General features: G+C 42.5%; 1 protein-coding gene across 2 annotated transcripts; it reads right to left on the reverse strand.

The window, feature by feature from the left end:
- Positions 1-1,913: 1,913 nt before the first annotated feature.
- Positions 1,914-26,000, reverse strand: LOC102932894 (corticotropin releasing hormone binding protein). 2 transcript variants are annotated; one of them, XM_037902976.2, is made up of 7 exons: positions 25,818-26,000; positions 25,244-25,337; positions 24,773-24,930; positions 20,179-20,389; positions 16,707-16,855; positions 13,781-13,898; positions 1,914-3,455 (listed from the first exon to the last, which is right to left on the reverse strand). In XM_037902976.2, the coding sequence occupies exons 1-7, from the start codon at positions 25,896-25,898 to the stop codon at positions 3,316-3,318; spliced, it is 951 nt and encodes a 316-aa protein (XP_037758904.1). In that variant the 5' UTR covers positions 25,899-26,000; the 3' UTR covers positions 1,914-3,315. The 2 variants fall into 2 exon arrangements, with proteins under 2 accessions (XP_037758904.1, XP_037758903.1); XM_037902975.2 differs by lacking the exon at positions 1,914-3,455 and adding an exon at positions 8,689-9,149.
- Positions 26,001-26,342: the final 342 nt, after the last annotated feature.

Raw genomic sequence — 26,342 nt, forward strand, 5'->3', positions numbered from 1 at the left:
GCTCTGCCATTTGACTAAGCGTCAGAGCGAGTCATCACCTAACCTTTGTGTTTTAGTTCATCTGCTACTCGAATGGGGAGTGATGCTTATCTACCTGACAGGGTGAAGAGGTGATTAGTTAATGTACGTACAATGCTGTATGCGTGCTTTCTGGTGAACGCAGACCCTCCAGTGGCTGAGTGACTCCCCAGTTTATTTTCACAGTTGTTCTTTGCATAACAACTTATGCTTTAGTCACCCACAAGTCTTGAGGCTCTATAAAGGGGTAACTGGATGAAATATAGTGATTTGTGAGATACAGGAGGCCAGACTAGATGATCTAATGGTCCCTTCTGGCTTATCCCCTGTGAAATGCTGACAACTAGGCATGGACCCCAAAATAAGCAGCTGGTCTCCAACACTCCATTAGCAATCTGAGATGTGTGCGTGTTGGTCAGGATTAACCTAAAGATCTCTCTTCACCCTCCCCACAGACACACACACACACACACACACCCCTGAATTTTCCCTGAACTGCCTACAGGTTCCCCTTTTGGCTACCAGAGGCCACTGTGCCACAAAGTAGCTGAAGCTGCTGCTTCTAGTACCATGCTGCCCCGGTGTGCTCTGAAGAGGAGAGTCTGTAGCAGATGCAACACAGGAGATTTGTCCCCTCCTCTAGTTTGTGTTACTGCAGGAACCCTGGGTAGCCTACAAGCTGGAGAAAGGGGGCAGCTGCTAGATCCTACCAGGTGGTTGAGGGATAGGAGGCTTCAAGGGGGAGCAGGGAAGGCTGTGGAAGGGGGAGGGAGTTGGAGCACAAGCAGCTATGTGTCTGTGAGCACATTTTGTATGCCACTGAGGTTGTGTTGTCAGTCTGCAGTTGTCACCCACACATTGGGAGCTCCAACACCAAGAGGCACAGCCATAAAAATAAAAGGAGTACTTATGGCACCTTAGAGACTAACCAATTTATTTGAGCATGAGCTTTCGTGAGCTACAGCTCACTTCATCGGATGAAGTGAGCTGTAGCTCACGAAAGCTCATGCTCAAATAAATTGGTTGGTCTCTAAGGTGCCACAAGTATTCCTTTTCTTTTTGCGAATACAGACTAACACGGCTGTTACTCTGAAACCAGCCATAAAAATGTATTCTATTTTATCAGTCTCATGAGTTTTGAACTCAGGGTTGGCAATACTGCACACTTATATCAAAGGTGTATTATGTCTGGGAGCACCCTAAAGATCCTCCTTAGGCCAGTGCTGTGTATAATGGGTGTTATGGGCATGAAATTATTTCACGGGGCCACTGAAAAATGCTAAGTCTGGGCCCCTGGAGGATGAGAGTTGTGCCTCCATAACAGGGTAAAAGCACATTATTGTCAGAAGCCCCCTTGCATTACAGTTGAGAGGAAACATTAGGAAATTAGTCAATATTGTAAACGATGGTTTGATGGGAGTTTGAAGCCGCGTGATAGCATGAATATCAATTTTGTTTGCAACAGTGGATGATAATGAAAACTTTTCATTTGGTGGTGACTCACGTGTTATATACTGCTTTCCCTTTGATAGGAAATGATGTGTGAGTGAAATCCATAGTTGCTATGATTAGTTGTTGCTGATCTTTAAAGACAAAGTGAAAAAAGTGAGAAGTGCGTCAATTTATCAACAAGCAAATCGCTCAGCTACCAGAAGTAATGTGGATCTAAATAAAAATGATTATAATGAATCACTTCCCTGAAGTATAATTTAGCTTGTATTTAATACTGAGTAGGTAAAGCGTTGGGATTGTAAGAAGTTTTACTTGAGTTCATACAGAAAATCAAAAATTCTTTAAGAAAAAAGTATCTCTTTGTTACATAAGGCAATTACATGTCTGCCGTATCCCCCATAATGGGGTTCACTAGTACAGATTGCCGGTATGTACAGGTGAATAAGTAGAATAAAATCTGCCTTGAATGTTAAGCAAGAACATTTTGACTGCATTGAAGTTATATTTTAAATCTTCTAAGAATAGAGAGATTCTATAGCAAAGCTGTTTATATCATCCAGCACTTGGTGCAATCTACAAACCTACATTTTTCATTGTTCAGCTTTTTTGGAAACTGTTTCCTAATTACAGATAAAACCTTCCATGCAATCAACCTTCAATCAAGTGAATTGAATGGCACAGTTTCATCACATTAGTGTTAGCAGTACATTTAGTTATAAATATAAAGCATTCTGAAAACAATTTAAATATTTAGACTCCCATTCAGAAGGATGACACTTGTCCTGTTCTGAGCATGGTTATTTCCATTGCCAATCGTCACAGACCAGTTCATCCTGGTTGTTACCAAGGCAATTCAATATCTGTTTTAAAAAACTATTAAATAAATACTGGTGTGGCTCTCTGCCCTTGGACAATGTCAGCCAATCTGTGATTAGTTGCCTTTTGAGTTTTAAGTGCCGAGGACCTAATTGGTGGAACAAACAAATAAATTGAAGGCAGTATGATGGAGCAGTCTGACAGTTGCATCACAATGCCAGAGGTTTGAGTGTGGGATTGCTCATGCCCCATTCCTTCCCAGCTCTGCTTCCTTTCTTGTTTTCTCAGGAACCAAAAGTAGCAAACCTGCCTTCCAATTGTGGTTTTAAAGCATCTCTACTGTGTTCTCTGCATTTAATAACCACTAAGGCCTCAATAAATACAGGAAGATAGGCTTAAATGTGCATTGATTTTTCACATGAGGAAAAGCTGCATCTGCAGCACAAAGAATGGCTTGTGGTTTTGTGCAAAATACACGATGATGTGGGGTTATATAAAAGCTTTATCAGCATGAGTTTGGAAGGCAACATTAATCACAAGTGGTGAAGCAACAAGTGAACCGTGAAGTTCATTCCAGCCAAGTGTCAACAAACACCCCCCGTCATGCACTGTGTGTGTAATACTCAGCAGAATTACTAGAGATATTTGTAGAGAATACTCCTTGTCATAGCCCTCCACCTATAAAGTTAGTATTTCTTAGTACCAAGATCCTGAATGTAAATACCTTGAAAGAAGATAATTCTAACTAAATTTTAATCTCTGAAAATAACCTAAAATAGCTTTTATGTAAATAATATTGCTATTTTAAGGCCAAATATATTAGGTCTAGAAAACAGTACTGGGTCCCATTAGAAAGTCAGAAATCTACCTTTAAACCCTGTAACAATGTTAAAGAAAGAGGCATTGAGTTGGGGAGTGCCACTCCACATCCTCTACTGAAAGTAGCAGGAACCTCCTCTCCTTGGCTTGGGGGAGCAGTTCTTCTTAACGGCTCCCCACATCTCTTTGGCTCTTCAGTTTCAGTCTGCTTTAACCACACCCTGGGTGTGTAGCAGCCATTTTCATCCGTGAGCTGGTCCTGAGCTGTTGGACCCTAAATCTGTCACTGGTCCTGTGCTTGCTGCTCATCTTGCAGGTCAGACCAGGGTAGTTCCAGGGGAAAATTCCGCCTTTGGGGAGGAAAGAAGTAAACATTTCTTAGGCAGTTTTTTTAACATGGTAGCCCGTTTGAATGTACCTTCTAGGTTTGAAATTCTACTGGTGGTCCCAGTGATCTCACCTGCTCTGCCCAGTGATCCAGCTTCACTGGGACTATATAATGCAAGACTGTGATATCCATGGGTGAGATGGACCCCTCGTATAGTAAAAACTTCAGAAGGAGACTCTCTAGGCCAGAGGTTTTCAACCTTTTTTTATTTGCGGACCCCATTTCAAATGGAGATACGAACCCCTTTGGAAATCTTAGACGAAGTCTGTGGACCCCATGGGTTTGTGAATCACAGGTTGAAAACCACTGCTCTAACATCATTCCATTGGAACCCCTCCCGAAATGAGCTGCAGGACTAGCCCCAAACCTGCCATGGCCATACACACACACTCTGTGGCTGCATTGGCTCTAGAGCCCTGGGGTAAAATCCTGGCCCTATTGAAGTCAAAGGGAGTGTTGCCCCTAGATATCAACCTAGTTTCCACCTCCCACTGACCACCGCGGTCGCTGAAAGAGGATTGGTGGGAGAGGTAATAGGGCTTGAGGCTGGGTCACCTCTTCAGTCGATCTTCACGGGGCTGGTAGGGGAAGCACATAATTTCCCCGTCTCCTAGCCTCAGGTAATAAAGGGCTGTCTTTCATCCCCCACAGATCCCAACCCTGCGGGGGCATAGTGCTGCAGAATCGCCAGTGGGGCAGATGAGATCTGGGGGGCTGCAAGTGTGGAGACACACCTGGCCCCATGTCACAAAGTGCACGGGTTTGTGATAAATTGCACACCATGTGTTAGAATCAAAACTCCAAATACCTCATGTTAGGGTTAATGCCCTAAACATATAAGATAGCCAATAACATGAGAGAAGCTGTGAAATGTTTGCCTCTCAACATGTCTTCCAACCACGCAATAGCACTGTAGCAACATAGCAGTCTGGGACACTAGACAAATACTTTCATTTGTTTTGGAGGTACACAACCATTATTTAGTAATAGTGCCACAAGGAGTAGATAAAAGTAATGTGCACTCTTAACATGTGACACTATATCTTGGGGGAGCACCCTGTAACCCTCATATTCATCATTTTTATATAATTGTGATATTTCATATAAAGCATGCCATGTAAGGTATCATGGGAAAGGTTATGATCTGCTGAAAGCCATTGTTTTATCTAAATATGTATATAGTTAGTGCATATGAAGTTAGGAAACACCAGGGGAATTACTCACTTGCACAAGGCCAACCTTGCCTGGTGACTCAGCAACGCCCACCAGACATGCTTGGTCTTGTGTTCGCCAAGCATATGGAATCATAGGTGCCAACTTCTCATGGTGCTGGTGGGTGCTCGTGCCCCCCTCCATCCCTGCCCCACCCTCATTCCAACCCCTTCCCCAAAGTACCTGCCCCAACTCCGCCCCCTCCCTGCCCCTATTGGACCCCTTCCCCAAATCCCCACCTCTTCCCTGCCTCCTCCCCTGAGTGCACTGCGTTTCCACTCTTCCCCCTTCCCTTCCACAGCTTGTTACGCTGCAAAACAGCTGTTTCACGGCAGCAAGCACTGGGAGCTAGGGGGAGAAGTGGGGAAGGTGCGCTCAGGGGAGGAGGCAGAGGTGAGCTAGGGTGGGCTGTATTTGGTAAATCTTCTCAGGTTAAAAAGGCTGTTGCATGTCCACTTTCCATTAACGAAGTGGTGAACCAATTAATAAACTTGCATTGCTTAAGAAAGATCTTGAACAGCGCAAGACAGTATATTCCTGAGGTAGAAGTCTGGGAGCTGGTAGAATTTGGCTAGTGACTTGCTCTGTGTCAGTGGTTCTCAAACTTTTTTTTTCATGGACCACTTGAAAATTGCTGAGGGTCTTGGCAGACCACTTAATGATCTTTCCAAGTGTTGTTTGTACTGTTAGCTATTATAAAGCACTTTGGATAAAACCGCTATATAAAAAAAGTTAATAATTAATGTTTTTTTTCTACAAATAAAAGCACACAACTCATATTTTAATATCAGTAGTCTTACCTTTCTAATGTGATGGATGTGCCCTTTCTCCCCCGCCGCAGCAGCCCCCGAGCTGGGGCTGGGAAAGAGGGGAGTCTCTCCTTCTCTCCCGTACCACAGCAGCCCCTGAACTGGGGCTAGGAAGGAGGGGGGTCTCTCCCCCACCACAACAGCCACACAGCTGAGGCTGGGAAGGAGGGCCATCTCTCCCCGGCAACCGCAGCCCTGGAGCTGGGAAAAGTCACCTCTTTCTCTGGCTGCCACAGACCTGCACATCCCAAATTCCACCCACCCCCTCTTCTCACCCCACTGCCCCTTCCCACCTACCCCCTATTTTCCCCAAGGCCACCACCTCACCTTACATGTGCATCTTCTCCAGGGTCCAGACACCTCATTAGTGGAGCCAATCCTGCACGGCTCCACTAGTTAGGTGGGTGGCCCTTCGTTCTCTTGTATGCAGCCGCCCAGGCCCGCACCTTAGAGAGAACTATCCTTGGACCACCTGAATGGAGCTTGTGGACCACAGTTTGAGAACCTCTGCTCTGTGTGATTCATGAGTGGCTCTGGGAGCGTTCATGCAATCTAGCTGGGTATGGGGCTCCATACGTTGATATACTGAGTGATAGCAGCAGCTGGAGGGGTTTGCTGCTTGTAAACCAGTAAGGCATTGTGATAGACAACCAAGCTTAGCAAGTTAAGGGGGCACAGTGGCCCCACAGTCCCAGGTTGCACCCCGGGGATCCTGTCACAGGGGTACACAACCGTTATTCAGCACTAGTGCCACAAGGACTAGAGAAAAGTAATGTGCACTCTTAACATTGGCTCAGTAATAAAACAGCACTTGCAGTACGAGAATATATCACTACTGCACTGTAAGCAACACTCACAATCCCAGGCTTTCAATTTAGACTTCATAACAAAACATTACAAATGCTGAAACAGTGAGCCGTAGAGTTCTTGTTCATAGGGTAGCAGGGTGTTCTGGTGACTGCAGCAAAGGATGGTGCCAAGACAGGCTATTATGGCTCGTTCTTCACACAGACTGCGTCCACATGCTGTATAACTGCCATGGTTAGTAAGTGCACGAATAGCCATATGTCACCCTTGTCTGTGGTCAGTGCAACACATGGTTGTCTCCTTGCTATGTAGATGGAATCCTCTACTGGGCTGTGTAACTGGGCTGACTGGTCCTCCTAGCCTATCTATATAGCATGGCATAGTAAAGTGCATTGCCCTGCATGTTGCTGGTGCCACTGTGCATAGAGCCTCTAGGTCCTCTGGATACACGCCTTAGGCACGTAATTGCCTTGCAGCTTGTATAACCATTTACATGCTTGCAAAGGAGGGTGTAAAGTACCATCAGCTCAGACACTTTCCACTCACGTTGATGTTAGAACACTGCATTCACTTGGCATGGATATAAACTACTACATAATGTAAGAAGCAGTAGAGAGTAGGCCCTCTATTCCCTTCTGTTGCTAGAGTATAACATTCTAGGTGTTCCTAGGATACACTGATACAAAGCATGATGGGTATCACACACACTCACACATAACGTGATTGCATTGTGAGAAAGAAATGGCTACGTGGACACCTCTCAAGCATGGTTTTTGTAACAGATTCTGAAGAGGGTGTCATGATCTGGTTCCAAAAAGATAATTGTACTGTTACCCCTTTTTGACACACACTGATAGCGGGAGTGCAGGGCCCTGCAGGTTGTTTCCACTAGAAGGAGAAATTGATGATAGAGACAGGTATTTTATTTGATGCAATCTTATTTATTTACAAAGACTATACACAAAATCCTGACTCCCTGAACGCTGTAGGAACAAATAGCAGGAGAAAGTTTCTTTGCTTCCTATTCCAAGCCTGCCTTTCCAGCCAGCATTCTATGCCCCAAAAGCTTTCTCTCGGGGCCACATTTCCAGCATTTCTGTTACTGTCAGCTTGGCTTTCTGCCTGCTTCTGTCTTCTCACACACACACACCAGCTAAAAACCCTCTGCCCACATGATGCTAATTCCTGGGCAGAATCACATGTGTTTTTGGTTAAGGCACTGCGTGTACCTGTGTTTAGGACAAAAACTCCTGTTATTTCATAAAAGAGCCTAACTGTTTCTTACCACTATCTTAAGTGAGGGGCAGTGGTTACACCCACCTATTTCAATGATGATTCACCCAACCCACAACAGAATTTATAGGTTCAGATCAGGGTCCCAAAAGTTAGGCTCCTACAGAAGTGTCAATTTTCAGAGATGCTGACACCTTAGCAGCTTCCACTGATTTCAGTGGGAGCAGATGAGTGGTTGGTAGCTCTGAAAATCAGGACATTTGCTTAGGTGCCTAGATATGGATATAGGAGCCTAATTTTAGGGACCCACTATTAAAAATCTCAGTCATAATGTCACCAAGGCCTAAATTTAGCAGCAATAATTTCAAAGACATAAAGAATTAATCGAGAAGTGTTCCTGAGATACACTTGAGATGGAGCCTTATTTTTCTAAGGTAGGATAATTTGTGTAATGCTGATATTTCAATATACTGTCACTCTTCTGGAAGCTTTGTACTTGGAATGGTAACACAACATCCCCCTCTTATGGGTAGATAAAGGTCCAGGGACAAAAATACCTGTATTTGTAGGCACTTATACCCACACTTTTCTCATAGTGCCCACTTCGTTATCTTTACTGTTTAAGGTTTTTAATTAACTATTAAATTGGTGCTTACTGTAAGTCTTCATATGGGTATGCAACAGAGCAAACTGAATTTATGGCCATAATGTTAGTTTAATGGTCCAGTTTTACAGTGACAGATGTCTAAGATTATCATTTCCAAAAAAACTGCACAAGATTTACAAAGTTAACCAGAGAGTTAAACAGCTTCTCAGACAAATGCAACATAAAATTTTGCCAACACTTTGAATGTATTTATTCATGTTTGGACTTGTGTAAGGAAAAGTTTCCATGCTACAAATGTTTTTATTAAAAACAAGTAATTAGAAATAAATAATAGTACATTTATAGTAATAAATAAGCAATCTTTGTACATACTAATAATGGATTTTCTATTATAAAACTGATGTACATTCCACCATATTTTTTCTTTTTGTGAGTGCATCTGATATAAAAAGATAAAGTTGCTAATTGAATTTGATATTAATTTGTAGTTTTTATGAGTGCTCAAACTAGCTACACAGAGGATTTTCGCTTATGTCCTTTTGAAATAATAATTATATTGGGAACATGGTCTTTATTAATTTTGGATACAATAAAGGAACCCAAATATTGCAACAAAAAAAAGTATTATGATAAATAGAAAGATTAACACATTAAGTCATTTTTCCTGATTGGTCATGGGAACAGCTGTTTAATATGAAAAAGATGAAAAAGATAAGGATGTGTATGCCATAGAAAGTTTGATAATACTAGTTAGTTAAAATTAAAAGTACATTGTTTATCAGCCAAGACGATATTTTTGCTAGCAGCGTGAAAATGCTTTGAATGGTTTCTCAAATACTAGGGAAGCAGAACTCCTCAATGCTATTCTCCTTTCTGTTTTCCAATTCATATTGGTCAAGCTGATGATACTCAAATGACACACGATTAATATGCTTGCCACTGGACACCATTCGTAGTACAGTATTGTCACAGCCAATCTTCATTTGAGCTAATCAATGAAAAGATAGCGTTTTACATTGTTAGGAATTACTAAATACAAATGTCTAAATATATAGTTGAAAGTATCCATTCCTATATATAACTTTCCCACTATGATGAACTTTTCACCTAGCTGACTGTAGAATGATGACACTACTGAATACAAGTTAAATATTAACAAAATTAAAAAATAAAATTTTGTATTTTTATTATTAATTTTTAAACGGTTTGACCATTTCATCAAATGTTCTATTTACTAATACTAATTCCATATGTTATTTCCACCTGTCCCCTTTCTATTTCTATGCCCTGAAATGTATATGAATGTTAAATGCCATTGATAATAATATTTAAAGGAAACCATTCCCAACCACGGAGGTGTCATTAATAAACCATTTGTGAAATATTTCCTATTGAAAAAATGACAGTTTTTAGGTGCCAACACCAAGAAGATTCCTCCTAATGTAAAAGGTGTGTTTAAATTCTAGTGTAGCATGCCCAAATAGGGAACACTCATGTTAGTCAGGTTTTCTTAAGACAACACTCCATAGGAGAATTCAGGATGAGAGTACAATGTGCACTGTAACACAGTGAATGGGGGAGTATCAAAACAGATGTCTACTTCAATCCTGCCTCTTTTCATTACAACAAAGTAAAAGGGCAGGGGCACGCATTGGGGGAAGATGAATTTATCTTTACTAAGAGGAATTATGAACCAATCAGCCTAAATTCAATACCTGGAAAGATGCTGGAACAAATTATTAATCAATTTGTAAACACCTGAAGAATAATAGGGTTATAAGGAATAGCCCAGCATGGATTTGTCAAGAACAAAACATGTCAAACTAACCTAATTTCCTTCTTTGTCAGAGTTACTGGCCTAGTGGATAGAGAGGAAGTAGTAGAGGTGATATATCTTGATTTTAGTAAGGGTTTTGACACAGTCCCACATGACATTCTCATAAGCAAACTAGGGAAATGCGGTCCAGATGAAATTACTATAAAATGGTACACAATTGATTGAAAAATCATACTCAAAGAGTAGTTATCAATGGTTTGCTATCAAACTGTGAGAATGTGTCCAGTTGTGTCCTGCAGAAGTCTGTCCTGGGTCTGGTACTATTCAATATTTTCATTAATGATTTGGATAACTGAGTGGAATGTATGCTTATCAAATTTATGAATGACAGCAAGCTGTGTGGCGTTGCTAGCACTTTGGAGGACAAGACTGGAATTCAAAATGACTTAGTAACTTGGAGAATTGGTCTGCAATCAACAAGATGAAATTCAATAAAGACTAATGCAAAGCATGGCACTTGAGAAGGAAAAGTCAAATGCACAAATACTAATGGGAAATAACTGGCTAGGCAGTAGTACTAGAGAAAAAGATCTGGAGGTTATAGTGAATTACAAATTAAATATAAGTCAACAATGAGATGCCATTGCGAAAAAGACAGATGTATTAACAGGAGTGTTATATGTAAGACACAGAAGGTAACTGTCCCACTCTACTCAGCACTGGTGAGGCCTCATCTGGAGTATTGTGCCCGGTTTTAGGTGTCATGCTTTAAAAAAGATTTAGGCAAATTGCAGAGAGTCCAGATGAGAGCAATAAAAATAATAAAAGGTTTAGAAAACCTGACCTATAGAGGAAAGGTTAAAAAAAGGCCATGTTTAGTCTTGTGAAAAGAAGACTGAAAGGGGACCTGATAACAGTCTTCAAATATGTTAAGGGCTGTTATAAAGAGACTGGTGATCAATTGTTCTCCATGTCTACTGAAGGTAGGACAAGACGTAATCAGCTTAATCTGCAGCGAGAGAGATTTGGGTTAGATATTAGGAAAAACTTTCTAAGTAGAAGGGTAGCTATGCTCTGGAATAGGTTACCAAGGGAGGTTGTGAAATCCCCAGCACTGGAGGTTTTTAAGAACAGGTTAGACAAACATTTGTCAAGAATGGTCTAGGTTTATTTAGTCCTGCCTCAGTGTGGGGTGGATGGACTAGACAACCTCTTGAGGTTACTTCCAGCCCTACATTTCTACGGATAGCTGATTATTTACATGGTTATTCCACCCCACTGATTAAGAGGCATCAAGAGATCTGTGTTTCCATGTTGCATTACCAATGAGTAAGGATACGATTCTGTCATGGACGTCATGGATTCCATGACTTTCTGGGGCCTCCGTGACTTCTTCTGGGCAGGGCTGCTGGAGCAGAGGCTGGGGTTTGGGTCAGCCCCCACTACAGGAGTACTGGCGGGTCTGGAGCAGCTGCAAGCCTTGGCAGTGATCTGTTTGTCATTCCTCTCTCCCGGGTATTTTTAGTAAAAGTCGGGGACAGGTTGCAGGCTTCTGTGAATCTTTGTTTAATGCCCGTGATCTGTTCCTGACTTTTACTAAAAATAACTATGACAGAATCTTAACCTCACCCATGAGGGAATGTCACATTTTCCTTACTATTAACCTTCCCTCATATCAAAAGGCAGTGCAGACATATTCCTCATGCCTTCCTCAACACATCACCTTTGAAATATACACTTTTGGGCTATCCCTTTTTCAGAGCCCAAGTGTGTCCCTTTTAGGATGAACCTGAGCTCTAAGATGTGATGATTGTTCCTAAAGCTTTATAGCAGCACATTATGCTGAAACTTATCCATCCTGCTTCAAGTCAGTTCTATAGAATTTATGTTGTTGCTCATCTCTTTTCCCACTCTCTCACCTGTCCTCATGCCTTCCATCCTCACACCTTTTCTACACTTGCTCCCACTCTTTCTCCATTTCCTTTTCCCCTGTGTTCTATTGTACCTTCTCCCTCTCTCTTTTTTCTTCCTCTGCATCTCTCCCCTTCACAGATCAGTCCCTTCTCCCCTTCACTTTTTTCCCAGTTCTTGGTCTTCATCCTGTTAAGTCTTCTGTGCGCTCCGAGTCCCCACTGAAATCAATGGAACTTCTCAGTATGGAAGTTCTACAGTACTGAGCTCTGTCTTTCTCATTGCTTCTCCAATTATTCTGCTGTATCTCTCCATATACCTGTGTTTTCCAAATACGCATTAGGAGTGGCATCAGGCCCCAAACCTTGTCAGAGCTCATTGAGCCTGTTATTAAACCCTGCTTTGTGATGAGCTTCCCGAGGAGGAGTTTGGCATTAACCTTTGTAGACCATTTCAAGAACTTAAAGTGGCCTTTTGTATTTGGAGGGAGCCTGAACCCACTGGCCTCCCAACCGTTCAGATTCATGCTAACAATATAACATTGTATGATTTCCCTTTCTCTCATTAACTGGAACACTATTTCACAATGTATTCAAGAGCTGCCTTGGAAACAATATTACCTCATAGGAGCACTCAGCATAGGCTCAGTGACATTTTTTTTGTCTGAGACTTTAATTCTGTTCGCTCTGGTGTAGAGAAGTTTTTCTCAAATGGTGGGTTGTGACCTCAAAGATGGATCATGAAAGGCAATTGGGGGGAGGAGGAGGAGATATCACGAGCTGCTGAATTACAATCTAAAGCAAAGAAAATCTCACTGTCCCATACACCCTTACTCATCACAATCAAGAGTTTTCTGTCAATCTCTCGAATCACATATCCACAAAAGTACATTATATAGGCTTATTATTATCCCACATACATTTTTTCTCTTTCTTTTATAATAAATATAAGGAGACTGCTAAAACTTTTTACTTTGAATAACAGGTCATCAGCCTGAAAAGCTTGAGATAACACTGATTTAGAGCTTTTCTAACGTCCCGCATGTTAGAGGAAATTATGTAAGCAGTACATTTTTTCTTTCCAAAGGAAGAGAAGGCTCTTGGAACTAGAGCTGGGTGAAATTTTTAGGACAAAACTTTTTCATCAAAAAATGTACATTCAGGTCGACCAAAACATTTAGCTAATACTGAATTCACCAAATTGTTTTGGTCCGAACAAAACAAAACAATCTGAAAAAATCAAAATGTTTTGTTTTGACATTTTTAATGAAACATTTTAATTATTCCATTCAAAATGACTTTTTGTTTTATATTTTACATCAAAGGTATAAATAAGTTTTTAAAAGGTATTAAAAATCACCCTCAAATATTAAACATTTCATTTTGGGTTGGACAAAATATTTTGTTTGACCTGAAATGTATATTTTTAACTACTTTGGTTTGCCAAAATATTTTAAACATTTTGCTTTTGAGTCACCTTGAAATTATATATAATATATATATTTTCAATTTTTCGGTTCAGTCAGCAGACCAAAAATTGCTTAATCGCGTCGCACAACTTGGGAGTTTGAGTAAAATACGAAGTACTCCTCCCCCTCCACTCAGAACTTGCCTGCCCTGTTTTGACCTTATCATGGTTTCTAGGAACATCCTTCTGTTGCAGTCCTTATTGACTATGGACATATCTGCAATAAGAATTTTTTTTTAATTGAAGCTTAACCCTGCTGTGGTTTCTAGTCTGTCCTTAAGTTCTCCATCTAGGGGCTGTGATACAGGAAACCTAAACACACTGGTTGAGCTCTTAACAGCTTTGATTCTCAGGTTCTGCTCCATATGAAGTACCCAAGCCTACCAGGAAATCAGATTTCTGCTGTACTCTACTGCTAATTAATTATGTCCTCATGCACAGATTTAAACAAGAGAAGTTCTCACCAGAACCATGAAAGGATTGGCACAGATCAGCTAGTGGGAACATCTTGGAGGGGTCTAATCCAGTTCCACCCAACAGCTCCACAAAATCTCCCACTCCTGCACAGCCCGTTGATGGTTTCTATAAAGACAGAGACAGAAGATACATTTTGAATATACTTAATAAATTAAACAGTCATTTAGATATCATTTAAATCAATAGGAGTTGTGGGTGCTCAGACCTGTAAAAATCAGGCCCCTTTTGGCCTGTTTAATGCTCTAATTTGAAGTTAGCAAATTTAATGTCCTTAAGAGACCATACAAGTAATCTATAGATGGATTTTAGCAATAGGAGTACCCAGTTAAGGTTTTGGATCATGTTGGTTCTAACAAACCAAATCATCCTATCAAAAACAGTAAGATACTATAGCTGTGGTACTGAAATATATTACCTTTGCAAAGTTTAGTTAATTAACAAAGGTACTGCAATGAATTTTTGCTGCTAATATAATCCTAACTATAAATTCCACACACACACAGAGCTGTGCAAATAACTGACTTTTTGGTTCACTGGCAATTACGAAAAATAAAAAAATTAAAATGTTTCAAGTAGACCCTGAAAACAATTTTTTTTTTTTTTTTTGCAAATTGAAAAGTCAGAAAAATTGTTTGGAGTCAAATGAAATTGTCAAAAAAATGTTTCATTTCAATGTTGAGAGAGAGAAAGAGTGTGTGTGTGCGTGTGTGCACATGCCCCACTCTGTTTCACCATCCCATTACATTTCCAGGTAGTTGTCAGAGTGACAACTAACCAGGCTATGCTGTTCACTAAGTTAACTTACAATGAAAATATCAGGAGAGCACAACATTCCCCCTCCATGTTTCCCAAGTAGGGAGCATTGTGAAAGGAACAGAAACCCCATTTAGCTGACCTAAAATCCACTGGGGCAGGGTGAAAGAGGATTTTGGAGCCAACACAAAAGTCACTTCCCTGCAATCCTGGGGAAACCCCTCAGTATATTTTGGCTTCTATGGACTGAGGGAGCTGGGGAGAGTCTCTTTCTGCAGCTTCATTGTCTTGGAAAACTGCGAAGATTTTCTTCTGTGGTTTAATGCTGACTGCCAGCGCTACCTTATACCAACTCCCATTCTGCTGCTTCAACCCATGGTAAGAGCTGTGCTCAGTTAGTTTCCCCTATTCCTTTTCCTGTTACAATCCCATGTCTGCCTGTTAATGATTAAGTCACACTCATTTTGCACACCACCACATGCCAAATTGGTGCAAATTACATTTCTAGGCAACTTCTGCCACCATTTATGTGATTGCAGGCCCAGAGACTTCATCTCTTTTGTCCCAGAGACAAATGGGACTCCGTGTGGGACAAAAGAGGTGTTCATCTGTTGGCAGGATTGGATCCACAGACATTTTCAGCTAGTTTATAATGGGCAAACTCTGTTTTTTCACTTAGGAGATCTACATTTATTGGGGTTTTTTTGCCCTGGCAATAACCTAAGAACTATGTTTGTGGGAACACTCTCTCTCCTTGGTCAGAGACAACCATGTAAATCCATGCAAGGAGGGCCAGTAAGGCAAGGTGATACTTGGGTACTGGTATGAGCTGGATCCTCAGAGATTTAAGATATGCAGTTTATCTACTGAGTCACCCAGGCTCCCATAAATGTTCTCTTTTTTAAATTAAACTAGCTCTGTGCCTCAAACAAAACAGCAATGGTATAATCAATATATGATGAGTTTTTATGAAATAGCAATGGTATAATCAATATATGATGAGAATTTATGAAGTGGTTAAAAATTATACTTCAAACTCCACAGCCTGAACATTGCTATTACCTGCATGAAATCCAGTACCTTAGCTTTAATCATTTGCTGTTCTTTCCCATACGTTGTTTACGGCCAAATCTTGACCCTATGGTGCTTGACATCATGAAGCTGGTTAGAAACCAGGCCCCTTGCGGGACTCCATAGGTATGGAACACTATTGAAAACCTTTGGGCAAAGGAGCTCCAGAGAAGCAAAGAGCCCCTCCAAATCCATGGGGAGGCAAGCAGGTTCCTCCACAGCTCAGTGATGGAAGAGCATAAAGAGGCTGCACAACTTGAAGATTATCAGCTGGTAGTTCTGCAAGGCAGCCAAGACAGGAGAAGCACCCCCTGGGACAAAGAAATCTGCCCCACTTCTTCACCCAGTCTGCATGTTATGGGAGGGAAAGGTTCTTTGCAACAGTGGGTGTTCCTCCTGTTCTTGGAACCCTTCAGAACTAACAGCTGCTTATTGTTAGGTTGTGTGTGCAATCCTCTTAAGCTCCTCCATGGCTGAGCTGTGGAAGAACCTGCTTGCCTCTCCATAGATTTGGAGGGGCTCTTTGCTTGCTCTGGGCCTCCCTCCTACCATACTAATAGGCTTAAATTATAAATGGGTCTTCTTGGGAAGACCTGTTGTGGTCCAAATGTGTTACTGTGATCTTCAGAGGAATCCAGTCAGCAGAGTTTCCCCTGGCTCAACTCAAGGTACTAATTTTATACCATTTCCATAGATTTCAAACCACCCCAGGTCCAATTCTGCAAGTTAACAAGTCCCCTCCACTCCTACTGAAATAAGAAGGGACAGAGGGTTCTCAGCACCTCATGGGACTGGGTCCATTGTAAATAGATTCCTGCTTTTAATGTCTGTCATACTAAACACACCCATAACTACACAATATGTGTTACCCTTTTGCCTGTTTAGGACCATCACTACTTGTTGTGTGAAATGCAGATTGTATGCTCTTTTGAGCTGAAGCTTGGTTTCTTATGAGATGCCTAGCACATATAAGGGCACTCATCATATTAATAATCGTAAATATACAAATGACACTCTGTATAACCTCATTATCTATGCTACACTCCAGCTGAAGACATTAATTTACTACGACACAAACGAACAACTCACCTTTAAATGGAGGCTATTTAAATGTCCCAGTATAAGGTCAGATATTTTTATCACCACTGGATAGATTATGGAAAAACTGCAGTTTCTGTGCTGATGAGGAATTACCATGGTAAATCTTCCAGTAGGGGTCTGAGAGATGACATTGCAAGCTTTAGCACAGGAAAAAGATACAGCGTAATTAGTCACAATCTGCATGCAGCATAGATGTAGACATCCAGCTGTGTTCTAGACACTCTTGATGTAATTGCAGCTCACAGGCCAAACTCACAGGGCCAGATTCTGCCCTCTGGGACCTCTGCTGACTTCAGCAGAGTTATTTTGATTTACAGCTGGTGTAATCATGAACAGAATCTGGCCTGCAGGCAGTGTCATTACACTTCCAAAATAGGCCAGTCTGCACTCTTCACTGTATCCAATTTTCTCAAATAATGGATCCTATCAAAGAACAATTCATTTTATTACTATTTATTATAAATAGAATGCTGAAAAAAGATTCACTCAGCATTTCCTTTGGCTAGTACATGGTATTGTTCTCTAGCAATTGCCAGCATATCACTCAGAACGTAATATCACATGCCAAAGAACTTAAAGAAACTCCTTTTAGCTGAGTATTTTAGACTACATCTACACTGTAGCTGCGGGTATAATTAGAAGGTTTTGTAGATTATCTAAGCTACCTTTAATCTAGCTAGTCTGCTAAAAATAGCAGTGAAGACACAAAGGCCCGGGCTTGTGGTTTAGGGTTTGTTTATTCTTACAGCTCTGTAGTGCCTAGTGAAGACACTACCTATGCCGACGGGAGAGCTTCTCCCATTGGCGTAGGTGCTCCGTCTCCCTGAGAGGTTGTAGCTATGTCTACGAGAGACGCCCTCCTGTCGACATAGTGGGTTAGGTCAGGATTTTCCACATCCCTGAGTGACGTAGTTATACCAATATAAGTTTGTAGTGTAGACCAGGGCTTAGCTATATTTGTGGGACATACAAGCCTGCCTGCCCTCCCCAGGTACATCCTTGCATTGCTAGCCCACACTGAAGCCTGCACCACCACATCCTCACTGCTATTTTTAGCAAGCTGGCTAGATTAAAGGTAGTGAGGGTACATGTCCACGAGCTGCAAATCATTCCCCTGACTGCAGTGTAGATGTAGCCTTAGACCTGATCCTGCAGCTGACTCTGCCTGGGTTGACTCTTGAATCTTCATGGAGTCCAACTGACTTCAGTGGGGCTCTGCATAGGGGCACGGGTTTCTTAGGGATTAAGACCTAGCTCTTTGGTCAGTATTTAATAATAAGCTACATACTACATGAAGTCCACTAGCTATTATCTTACATTATGTATCTACTAAAACATTCATTGATAGCCATGTTCTGCCCCCACTTACTCACACTGAAAGGGATCCCATTGAAACCAGAGGATGAATATTGGTTTTATTTTAAAATCTCCATTAAATTGATAGATTCAGCCATTACTGATGGCAGCTTACCTTGTGTCTCCGTGGTGCAGAGCAGCGATTGTTTCTGGCACACTTGTTTCTGCCATATTTAAGATCCTATATTTTCATTCCAAGGAATCTTTCGCCTTTAAAGAGGATTTATTCTAATGTATGGCTCAGACATTGCCCCTAGATCCACACAGAACCCACTGTGTGCAGCTCACCTCCCACCCTGCTCAATCCTGCAGGGGACCCACGCTCTGGTTCAGGGTCCACCATATGGAGCAGAAGGAGACTGGATGAGCTGAAGAGAAAAGTGAGTGAAACCGGGGGATCCAGGTCTCCCCTTATCCTGGCCCTGGGTGTTGTACTGTCATTTCCTCAGAGCAGTCACAGGCAAGGGAAGGCTCCAGAGGAACCATGCTGCAGAGAAGCGGTGCCTGGTATCAGAGCCTACATGGAAGCACAAACCTCCGAGAGATCATCTAGATTTGGGGTCAGCCCCTGCAGCCTTTCATATGGGGAGGGAGGAGATTAAACCCCACCCTTTCCATGGGGGATCCTCACAAAGAATTCCTTCCTCTGAGTTTCCTCCCATGCACAGGATAGTTTGGGCCTAGAATATAAAGTAGGGCATATTCAGTGTGGGTAAGGGTGGCAGAATTGCACTCTGAGTTAGAAGAAAAGTAGTACTTGTAGCACCTTAGAGACTAACAAATTTATTTGAGCATAAGCTTTCGTGAGCTACAGCCCACTTCATCGGATGCATGCAGTGGAAAATACAGTGGGGAGATTTATATATACAGAGAACATGAAACAATGGGTGTTACCATACACGCTGTAAGGAGAGTGATCAGGTAAGGTGAGCTATTACCAGCAGGAGGGGGGGGGGGGCGGGTAACCTTTTGTAGTGATAATCAAGGTGGGCCATTTCCAGTAGTGGACAAGAACGTGTGAGGAACGGGGGGGGGAGGAGGGGGAAATAAACATGGGGAAATAGTTTTACTTTGTGTAATGACACATCCACTCGCAGTCTTTATTCAAGCCTAAGTTAATTGTATCCAGTTTGCAAATTAATTCCAATTCAGCAGTCTCTCACTGGAGTCTGGTTTTGAAGGTTTTTTTTGTTGAAGAATTGCCACTTTTAGGTCTGTAATCAAGTGACCAAAAAGATTGAAGTGTTCTCTGACTGGTTTTTGAATGTTATAATTCTTGACATCTGATTTGTACATTGGCCAAACTGGACAGTCTCTATGTAAAAGAATAAATGGACACAAATCTAAGGTGCCACAAGTACTCCTTTTCTTTTTGAGGATACAGACTAACACGGCTGCCACCCTGAAACCTGTCACTCTGAGTTAGCATGTTTATCAAAGAATAGTAACTGGACTGGGTTGAATAGTAAGTGGACTGGGTTGGCAAATAAATTGTTTGCTGAATTTTGTACTGTTTTGAGTAAATATTTTTCATTTGGTCAGTTTATAGACCTGTGCAAATCATTTAAAAACACTGTCATAGAGTAATTTGACAAAATTCACCATGTATTTCAAATAACATATTTGAATATTTTTTCTCATTGCCTACCCAGCTCTAGTCATTTGCCAAATTTAAGATCCTTAAAGTAATACCATTTACTCTTATTGGATATATTAACATTATAGATTGGAACAAATCTTTGAAATAAAAATTCCTTGGATCTTACATATAGCAGGCTTTCTTAAAAAATCTCTAGTATTTCACTGACTTTCTCTCTTAATGTGAGACACAAGCTTAGCCTATATCAGTACTTTCTGAACCAGGTCCTCATCTGGTATAAATTGTCATAGCTCCATTGAACAATGTCACTTTACAGCAGCTAGGAATCTGGTCCTCTAAGTCTATCAATTTACTGAAGACTTCAAAACGATTTCAGAGAGAGTGGTTTTAAGTTTACCAGCTTCTTTTCAACTGTCCTGCTTCATGATAATTGGTTCTTTTTGGTTCCTAATCCAAATGTAGCCCATCTGACAATCCAAGTAGCAATATGAAAATCAAACTTACGGAAGAGGTTGTCATTTTTCTTTATTGTAAATGTAAATCCATTCCCAGGTTCATGAATCCTGAAGAAGATCATTGCCACATTCTGGGATGACCTGATGCTCCTATGGATGTTGCCGCTTTTGCAAAAATCTACATATCTTTCTGAAGTAGGGAGAGGATGGTCCAAAGAACTAGGAAACTTCTCACCTTTGAGTATCCAGCCATCAAACACCTACAGGGGTTCAGTGATTCAAAGAACAGTTCAGGTTTGTTATCGTTCTGTCAGCAGTCTCCAGACATGTCAAAGATTACAGAGTGTAAAAGATGTAAAAGAGGCTCCAGTTTAGAGTTTTCCTCTAAAGGTGGAGTTTGACAGTAAGATTTTCAAAAGCACATAAGGGAATTAGGAACACAGGACCCATTTATTTTCAATGAGCTCCTAACTCCCTGGATGGTTTTGAATAGCCAGCCCTGAAACTGATCCTTCCCACAATGATGCCACTTCAAAAAGGAATACAAACTTGCATTTTACAAATCCTTGGCAGAATCCAACCCCTCCCCCTCATGTTTAAACACTAAAGGGATTAAAAACCAGTCCATCCTGACATTTTTACAAAGGGTCTTATGTTTTTCAGACCCCTCTGCCTTCACAAGGCAGTGTTTATGACCTCGTAATGCTTTGTGCTCCTGGAAATAATATCAGATCTCATGGGGGATCAATTTTAAAAAATGCTGAAAGATAACATTATATTTTGCCAGGTTTCAGAGTAATAGCCGTGTTAGTCTGTATTCGCAAAAAGAAAAGGAGTACTGGTGGCACCTTAGAGACTAACCAATTTATTTGAGCATGAGCTTTCGTGAGCTACAGCTCACTTCATCGGTATGCATCCGATGAAGTGAGCTGTAGCTCACGAAAGCTCATGCTCAAATAAATTGGTTAGTCTCTAAGGTGCCACCAGTACTCCTTTTCTTATTATATTTTGCATGGTGGCAGCTGACAGAACAATGCATCTTCACAGTCAACATCCATTCTCTGAAGCTTCCTGCCTGGCTTTGCTGCCCTGTCTGATGCTGCTCCTCACCCTCTGTGCATCCTATCTCTCTGCTTCCAGAGCCCTGCTACCTCCCTGGTTCTGTAGCTATGCCCTTACCAGCTCCTCACCCTTGCTGAATCCATCTCACCTATCCTTCCCCCTCGCCCCAAACAGCCTTCCAGTTACCTGTGGAGGTTTGACAGCCAGAGTTTCAGTCCAACAAACCAGGAAACTTTGAGTGAGATTCTGAGGAACTGCGTGTGTACTATGTTGTGGGTGGTTGTGTGCTGGCGGTGAGGAGTCTGTGAATGCACTTGAGCACTCTAATCTTTGACGAGTAAGGTCTGTGAATGGAGTTTGGCTGGGATTCTAATGCTGCTTTACCTGGTAATCACCTTGTTTTTTGTTGGTTGTGCTGGGAGGAAAGGCACTTTTGCAGCCTTATCAGCAATTTAACAAACTTTCTTGTGTGGGTAGGTATTGGTCCCACATCAAAGGCACAGAAATGCAGCTGTATTCTAGGTCAGAGAGTGACTAAGTATTTTAAGATTATATAGAGTTCTATCCTGCAAACTCTACTTGCAAGAAGATGACTGCTTCCATGAATAAAGGTTTTCAGAATGATGTCCTTAGATGGTAAGGTCCTATTTATACTTCAGGGGCATGTACCATGTGTTCATATTATTTACATTTATATTATGGCAGCCACAGAGGAGTCAGCCAGATCAGTTCTCATTGTGCTAGGCCCTGCACAGACGCCAAGTAGTAGACATTCCCTGACCCAAAGTGTTTACAATCTAAACAGATAACACAGAACAGGTGGGTGAACGAAACAAGTTGATGGCGGGATGGGATAACAAAAATGATATGCTAGCTGGTCCTTGGCCAATGAATAGAAATAATCCCAATTTGCCACCTGCCTCACTCTTATTCTTGTTATCTTCTGTCTTGCTCAGTGCTCTTCATACCATATGTACCTAAAAATAATGCTTATATTAGCGATCATCTTCTTGGTAATTACTACAAGTAGATCTCGTATTATAATCCTAATCCAGCAATACCAAACAGACTCAACTAGTAGTGGATTTGTTGATTTTTTTGACACCAGGTGTTTAGTCCAAAACCATCAATGAAATTAGAAGAGGATCTGTGTTTCTATATTCCCTGTGGTTAAAAGAAAGTAACTGCTGATGTTTCAGTCAATGCATAGAAGATAAATGCATGTATTTTATGTTAGAGGCTGTACTTTTCCCAGGGCTGATGTTGGTTGTATTTAATGAAGGGAAGATGGAGTGAGAATCTCATGGTTTAAAACTATCTTTTTTTATTATTATTCCATTATTATTACTGTTCCATTATTACTAAGCCAAGCTTTTGACTGACGTCATCTAGCATCAGTGTCAAACATATGTCACCATCTCAACCTCTAACTATTAATTACTTTGATGTCTCTGCCTTTTTCCACTTGGAATGTTTTAATGCTTGTTTTTAATTGGATAGAAGACATTCCTGAGCCCTGGCACTTCATCTTGAAAAATCAGCATGATAAATCTTCAGTGAAGAATTCCTGCCAGTATTACTGCTTGTGCTAGGCCAGATCTTTTTCCTTCTGTGCCTTTCCTTTTAATAAGGGAGACACGGTAGGTGAGGTAATATCTTTTATTGGACCAAGGGTACAAGTTTTGGAGCTTCACATAGCTCTTCTTCAGGTCTGGGGAAGGTAACCAGAGTGTCCCAACTTGTATTTAGCTTAGGCATGCTGTTAACCTTCCCCAGAGCTGAAGAAGAGCTCTTTGAAACTCCAGAGCTTGTACCTTTCACCAACAGAAGTTGGTCCAATAAAAAATATTACCTCAACCACTTTGTCCCTTTCTCATCCTGAAACCAACTGAGCTACATTTCCTTCTCATCTCACTCTGAGGCTCGTGCTGACCATGAAAGAACATAACAGTAAACATGGCATCAAATTTGCCCTTACAGTGTTCTGGGAAAATTTGTGAGAATACTGTTTGTCAGAGCCAAAACAAATTAAGTATCTGCACTGCAATTAGCTTAACTGAGCAACTACCCTTTGAGCCCTGATTCACTTGTCTTCTCATTGCTTTTACTCAGCAAGTCATTACATGCTTCAGTGGTTTTCATGTAGAGCACTTAGACGCTAAGGGCCAGAACCTGCAAGCATTTAGTGAGGAATCCTTATGCTTATAGGGAAAGGCTTTCTTACCTAAGGATCAGGCCTCAGATCTTCTAGAGCAGCAAATCCTTATCACGTGGCTACATGTGGGTGTTAGAATATAAGCAGGTAAAGCTGTTTGTAAGAATTGTGAAACTCAGAGTGTAGGTTGAAGAAAAGCCACAAAGGCCCCTAGTGAAGTTCTGTCTGAATTTTTCTGGCCCCAAAGAAAAGGTCCAGTGTTAAATGCCATGGCTCCACAGGAGGTCCCCAGTATCACTTCTCCCCTCCCCTATCATTACCCACTGGCAATGTGATCCCTGTGGAGATCCCAAGATGGGAGAGACTACAAAGGAGTAATACAGCAGGGAACTGTATTTCCATGGGGAAGTCAAAAGTCCAAGGCCTGACTTGGTTCCTTCCACACCTCCTCCTTATTTCCTGTCCTCATCCACAGACCCCTGCCGGGAAAGACGAGGGTATAGCCCCCTCCCATTTTAAGATTAAGGGGCACCATGAGGTCATGACCCAGGCACTTTGAAGCCTCCCTTGGTCTCATTAACTGAATTAAGTACTTGGTTTCAGAGTAGCAGCCATGTTAGTCTGTATCCACAAAAAGAAAAGGAGTACTTGTGGCACCTTAGAGACTAACAAATTTATTTGAGCATAAGCTTTCATGAGCTACAGCTACGGATCCGATGAAGTGAGCTGTAGCTCACGAAAGTTTTTGCTCAAATAAATTTGTTAGTCTCTAAGATGCCACAAGTACTCCTTTTTTTAAGTACTTGTTGAAAGTTTCTTCCTGGTGTAAGGCCATTGAAATCAAAGTTTTCCAGTGACGTTTTCTTAGTTCTGAAATATAATTGACCATGAGTCATGGAGTTCATTCTGTTTAAGGAGAACGCCATGAAAAGCTCCACTGGAGCCATTTAAAAGAAAGAAAGCACCAAGCCCCTCATCAGTAAACTAAAGCTAAATGCTTGTGCAGTGAAAATCCTCTGAGAGCTACAATAATATCAACAGCATTCGTGTGATTCATCGTGTTACAAAAGCAACAACAAAGCAACACTAACGAGGCTACCTGGGCTTTTCTTTAAAACCGATCACACGAAAACAGGGAGGAAGAAACAGCCAGGGGCCCCCTGTGAAAGTTCTGAAACGTTTGCACTGCAGTTTAACAAGCAACTCCGCCTGCATCATGATCAGATCTTACGGGGGGAGAGCTTCAGAAGCGCCTAAGGGGGTTAGGAGCACAAGTACCAATGACAGTTACTTTTTAAACCTCTGAAACACACACACACACACACACACATTTCCCCTCCATCCCCCCACACCCATAAATGCCATGTCCTGTGCCTGGTTAGTATATGGAGGACGGGAGTATCACCAGGAGTTGCCAGCCTCCTACCTTCAGGAAGTCTCCCCCTTGGCAGTCAATATTGACGAAGTCATAGTCTATTGTGATGAGCTCCTCGGGGTCTCCTATGAAAAAAGCGGCACAGTGCAGCTGGGGCTGCTCGGCGGTGAAGGTGAACTGCCCCTCCACGCTCAGCATGTCAATGCATCCTGGAGAGACAGAGGCTGCATCTCAGCGCCGCTCCCGCAGGGAGACCCGCGCCCAGCTCCCTCGGGCCGTGCTGCAGAGAGACACCCCCGGCCGCCCCCCATGGGGAGAGCTGAGCTGGGGGGGAGTCGGGCTTAGACCTCCATGCCAAGGGCCCAGGCTGAGCACCCCATCTCCCACTCCCTTCAGCCAGGAGCTCCCCACAACACGCGTGTCTGAGTTCTCACCTCAGCCCCCTCCTTCCCCCCAGTTCAGACCGCCCGCTCTGAGCTCTCCCCGGGCCTCCCCCCTTAGCCGAGAAGCGAAGAAACTCACTGAGCGCCCGATGGTAGAGCTGCCTGCCTGACAACTCCCGCTTCAGGTCTGCGCTGAGGAGCAGAAAGGGCTCGTCCTCACCGGCAGCCCTCGCCTGGGGAAAGGAAACACTCGGGCAAGAAGAGCCTGGGCCAAGGGGACATGGGCTGACGGCAGCAGCCCTCCCTCGCCCTGCACCCCCCGACACAGGTGTCAGCGAATGGCATCCCGCCCTCCTCCACAAATGGGCCCGCGCAGACAGCGCTTTGTCTGAAACTTCCTGCCTGTCACGGGCTAAGGCGGCCGGCTCCAGAGGGGACCCGCGCTGGAGAGAGGGCGCGAGCAAGCCGGGTGCACGGTGAGTCTCTCAGTCCGTTAGCCAAGCTGCCAGCCGGCTGCGGGAAGGGGCACTAGCTGGGGACATGGGGAGAGGACCTGCTGCCTTTAATGTTACCTCCAGTCTGCTCCGAAGGCTTTGGAAGGGAGTGGGAGGGGTAGAGGAGACAGGCAGGATGCCCTAAACCTGGAACTGCGAGTTGGAAGAAGGCTGGAGAAGGTGTGATGAGCTGTGATAGGTGCCAGTTGCATTGCTCACCTCTAGGTATCTGGTTTCCCCCTTGAGGGCTGCCAAGAAGATCAGGATGCAGTGGCACTGAAGTCTGAAAGCAGAAGCCATGCTGGCACTTCCTCTCTGGTCCCTGACACTCTCTCACTGTCTAAGTTTTCTTTCTTGTCTGTGCTGATAGGCAGCAGCCTGTGGGGTTCCTTTGACAGACCCTTTTTATAGAGCTGTTGGGAGGGGAGGCACTTGGTCCCTGTACTGCTAGGAATTCAGTTACCATGGGTTACCCTATCTCAGTGACAAAGTACGTGGGTATGACGAGGGTCCAAATCACAGCCACAAATTTCCAAGCCAGTCTAGCTCTTCTCATTGGCAGCTGTCTTTTCTACTTACCTGTCTGGCATAGTTAAACAGCTACAGGGAGAAGCGCACTGTCCCTCTGCACCTACTAAATGCGGGACTGATAGTTAGAATTAGCCCAACTATCCAAAGGCAAAGCAGGAAACAAAAAGCTTCCCCGCATCCCTCTCCCCTTACATGGAATTGCACAGGAAAGGC

This window comes from Chelonia mydas, chromosome 5, assembly GCF_015237465.2.
Source record: "Chelonia mydas isolate rCheMyd1 chromosome 5, rCheMyd1.pri.v2, whole genome shotgun sequence".
Taxonomy (NCBI): Eukaryota; Metazoa; Chordata; order Testudines; family Cheloniidae; genus Chelonia; species Chelonia mydas.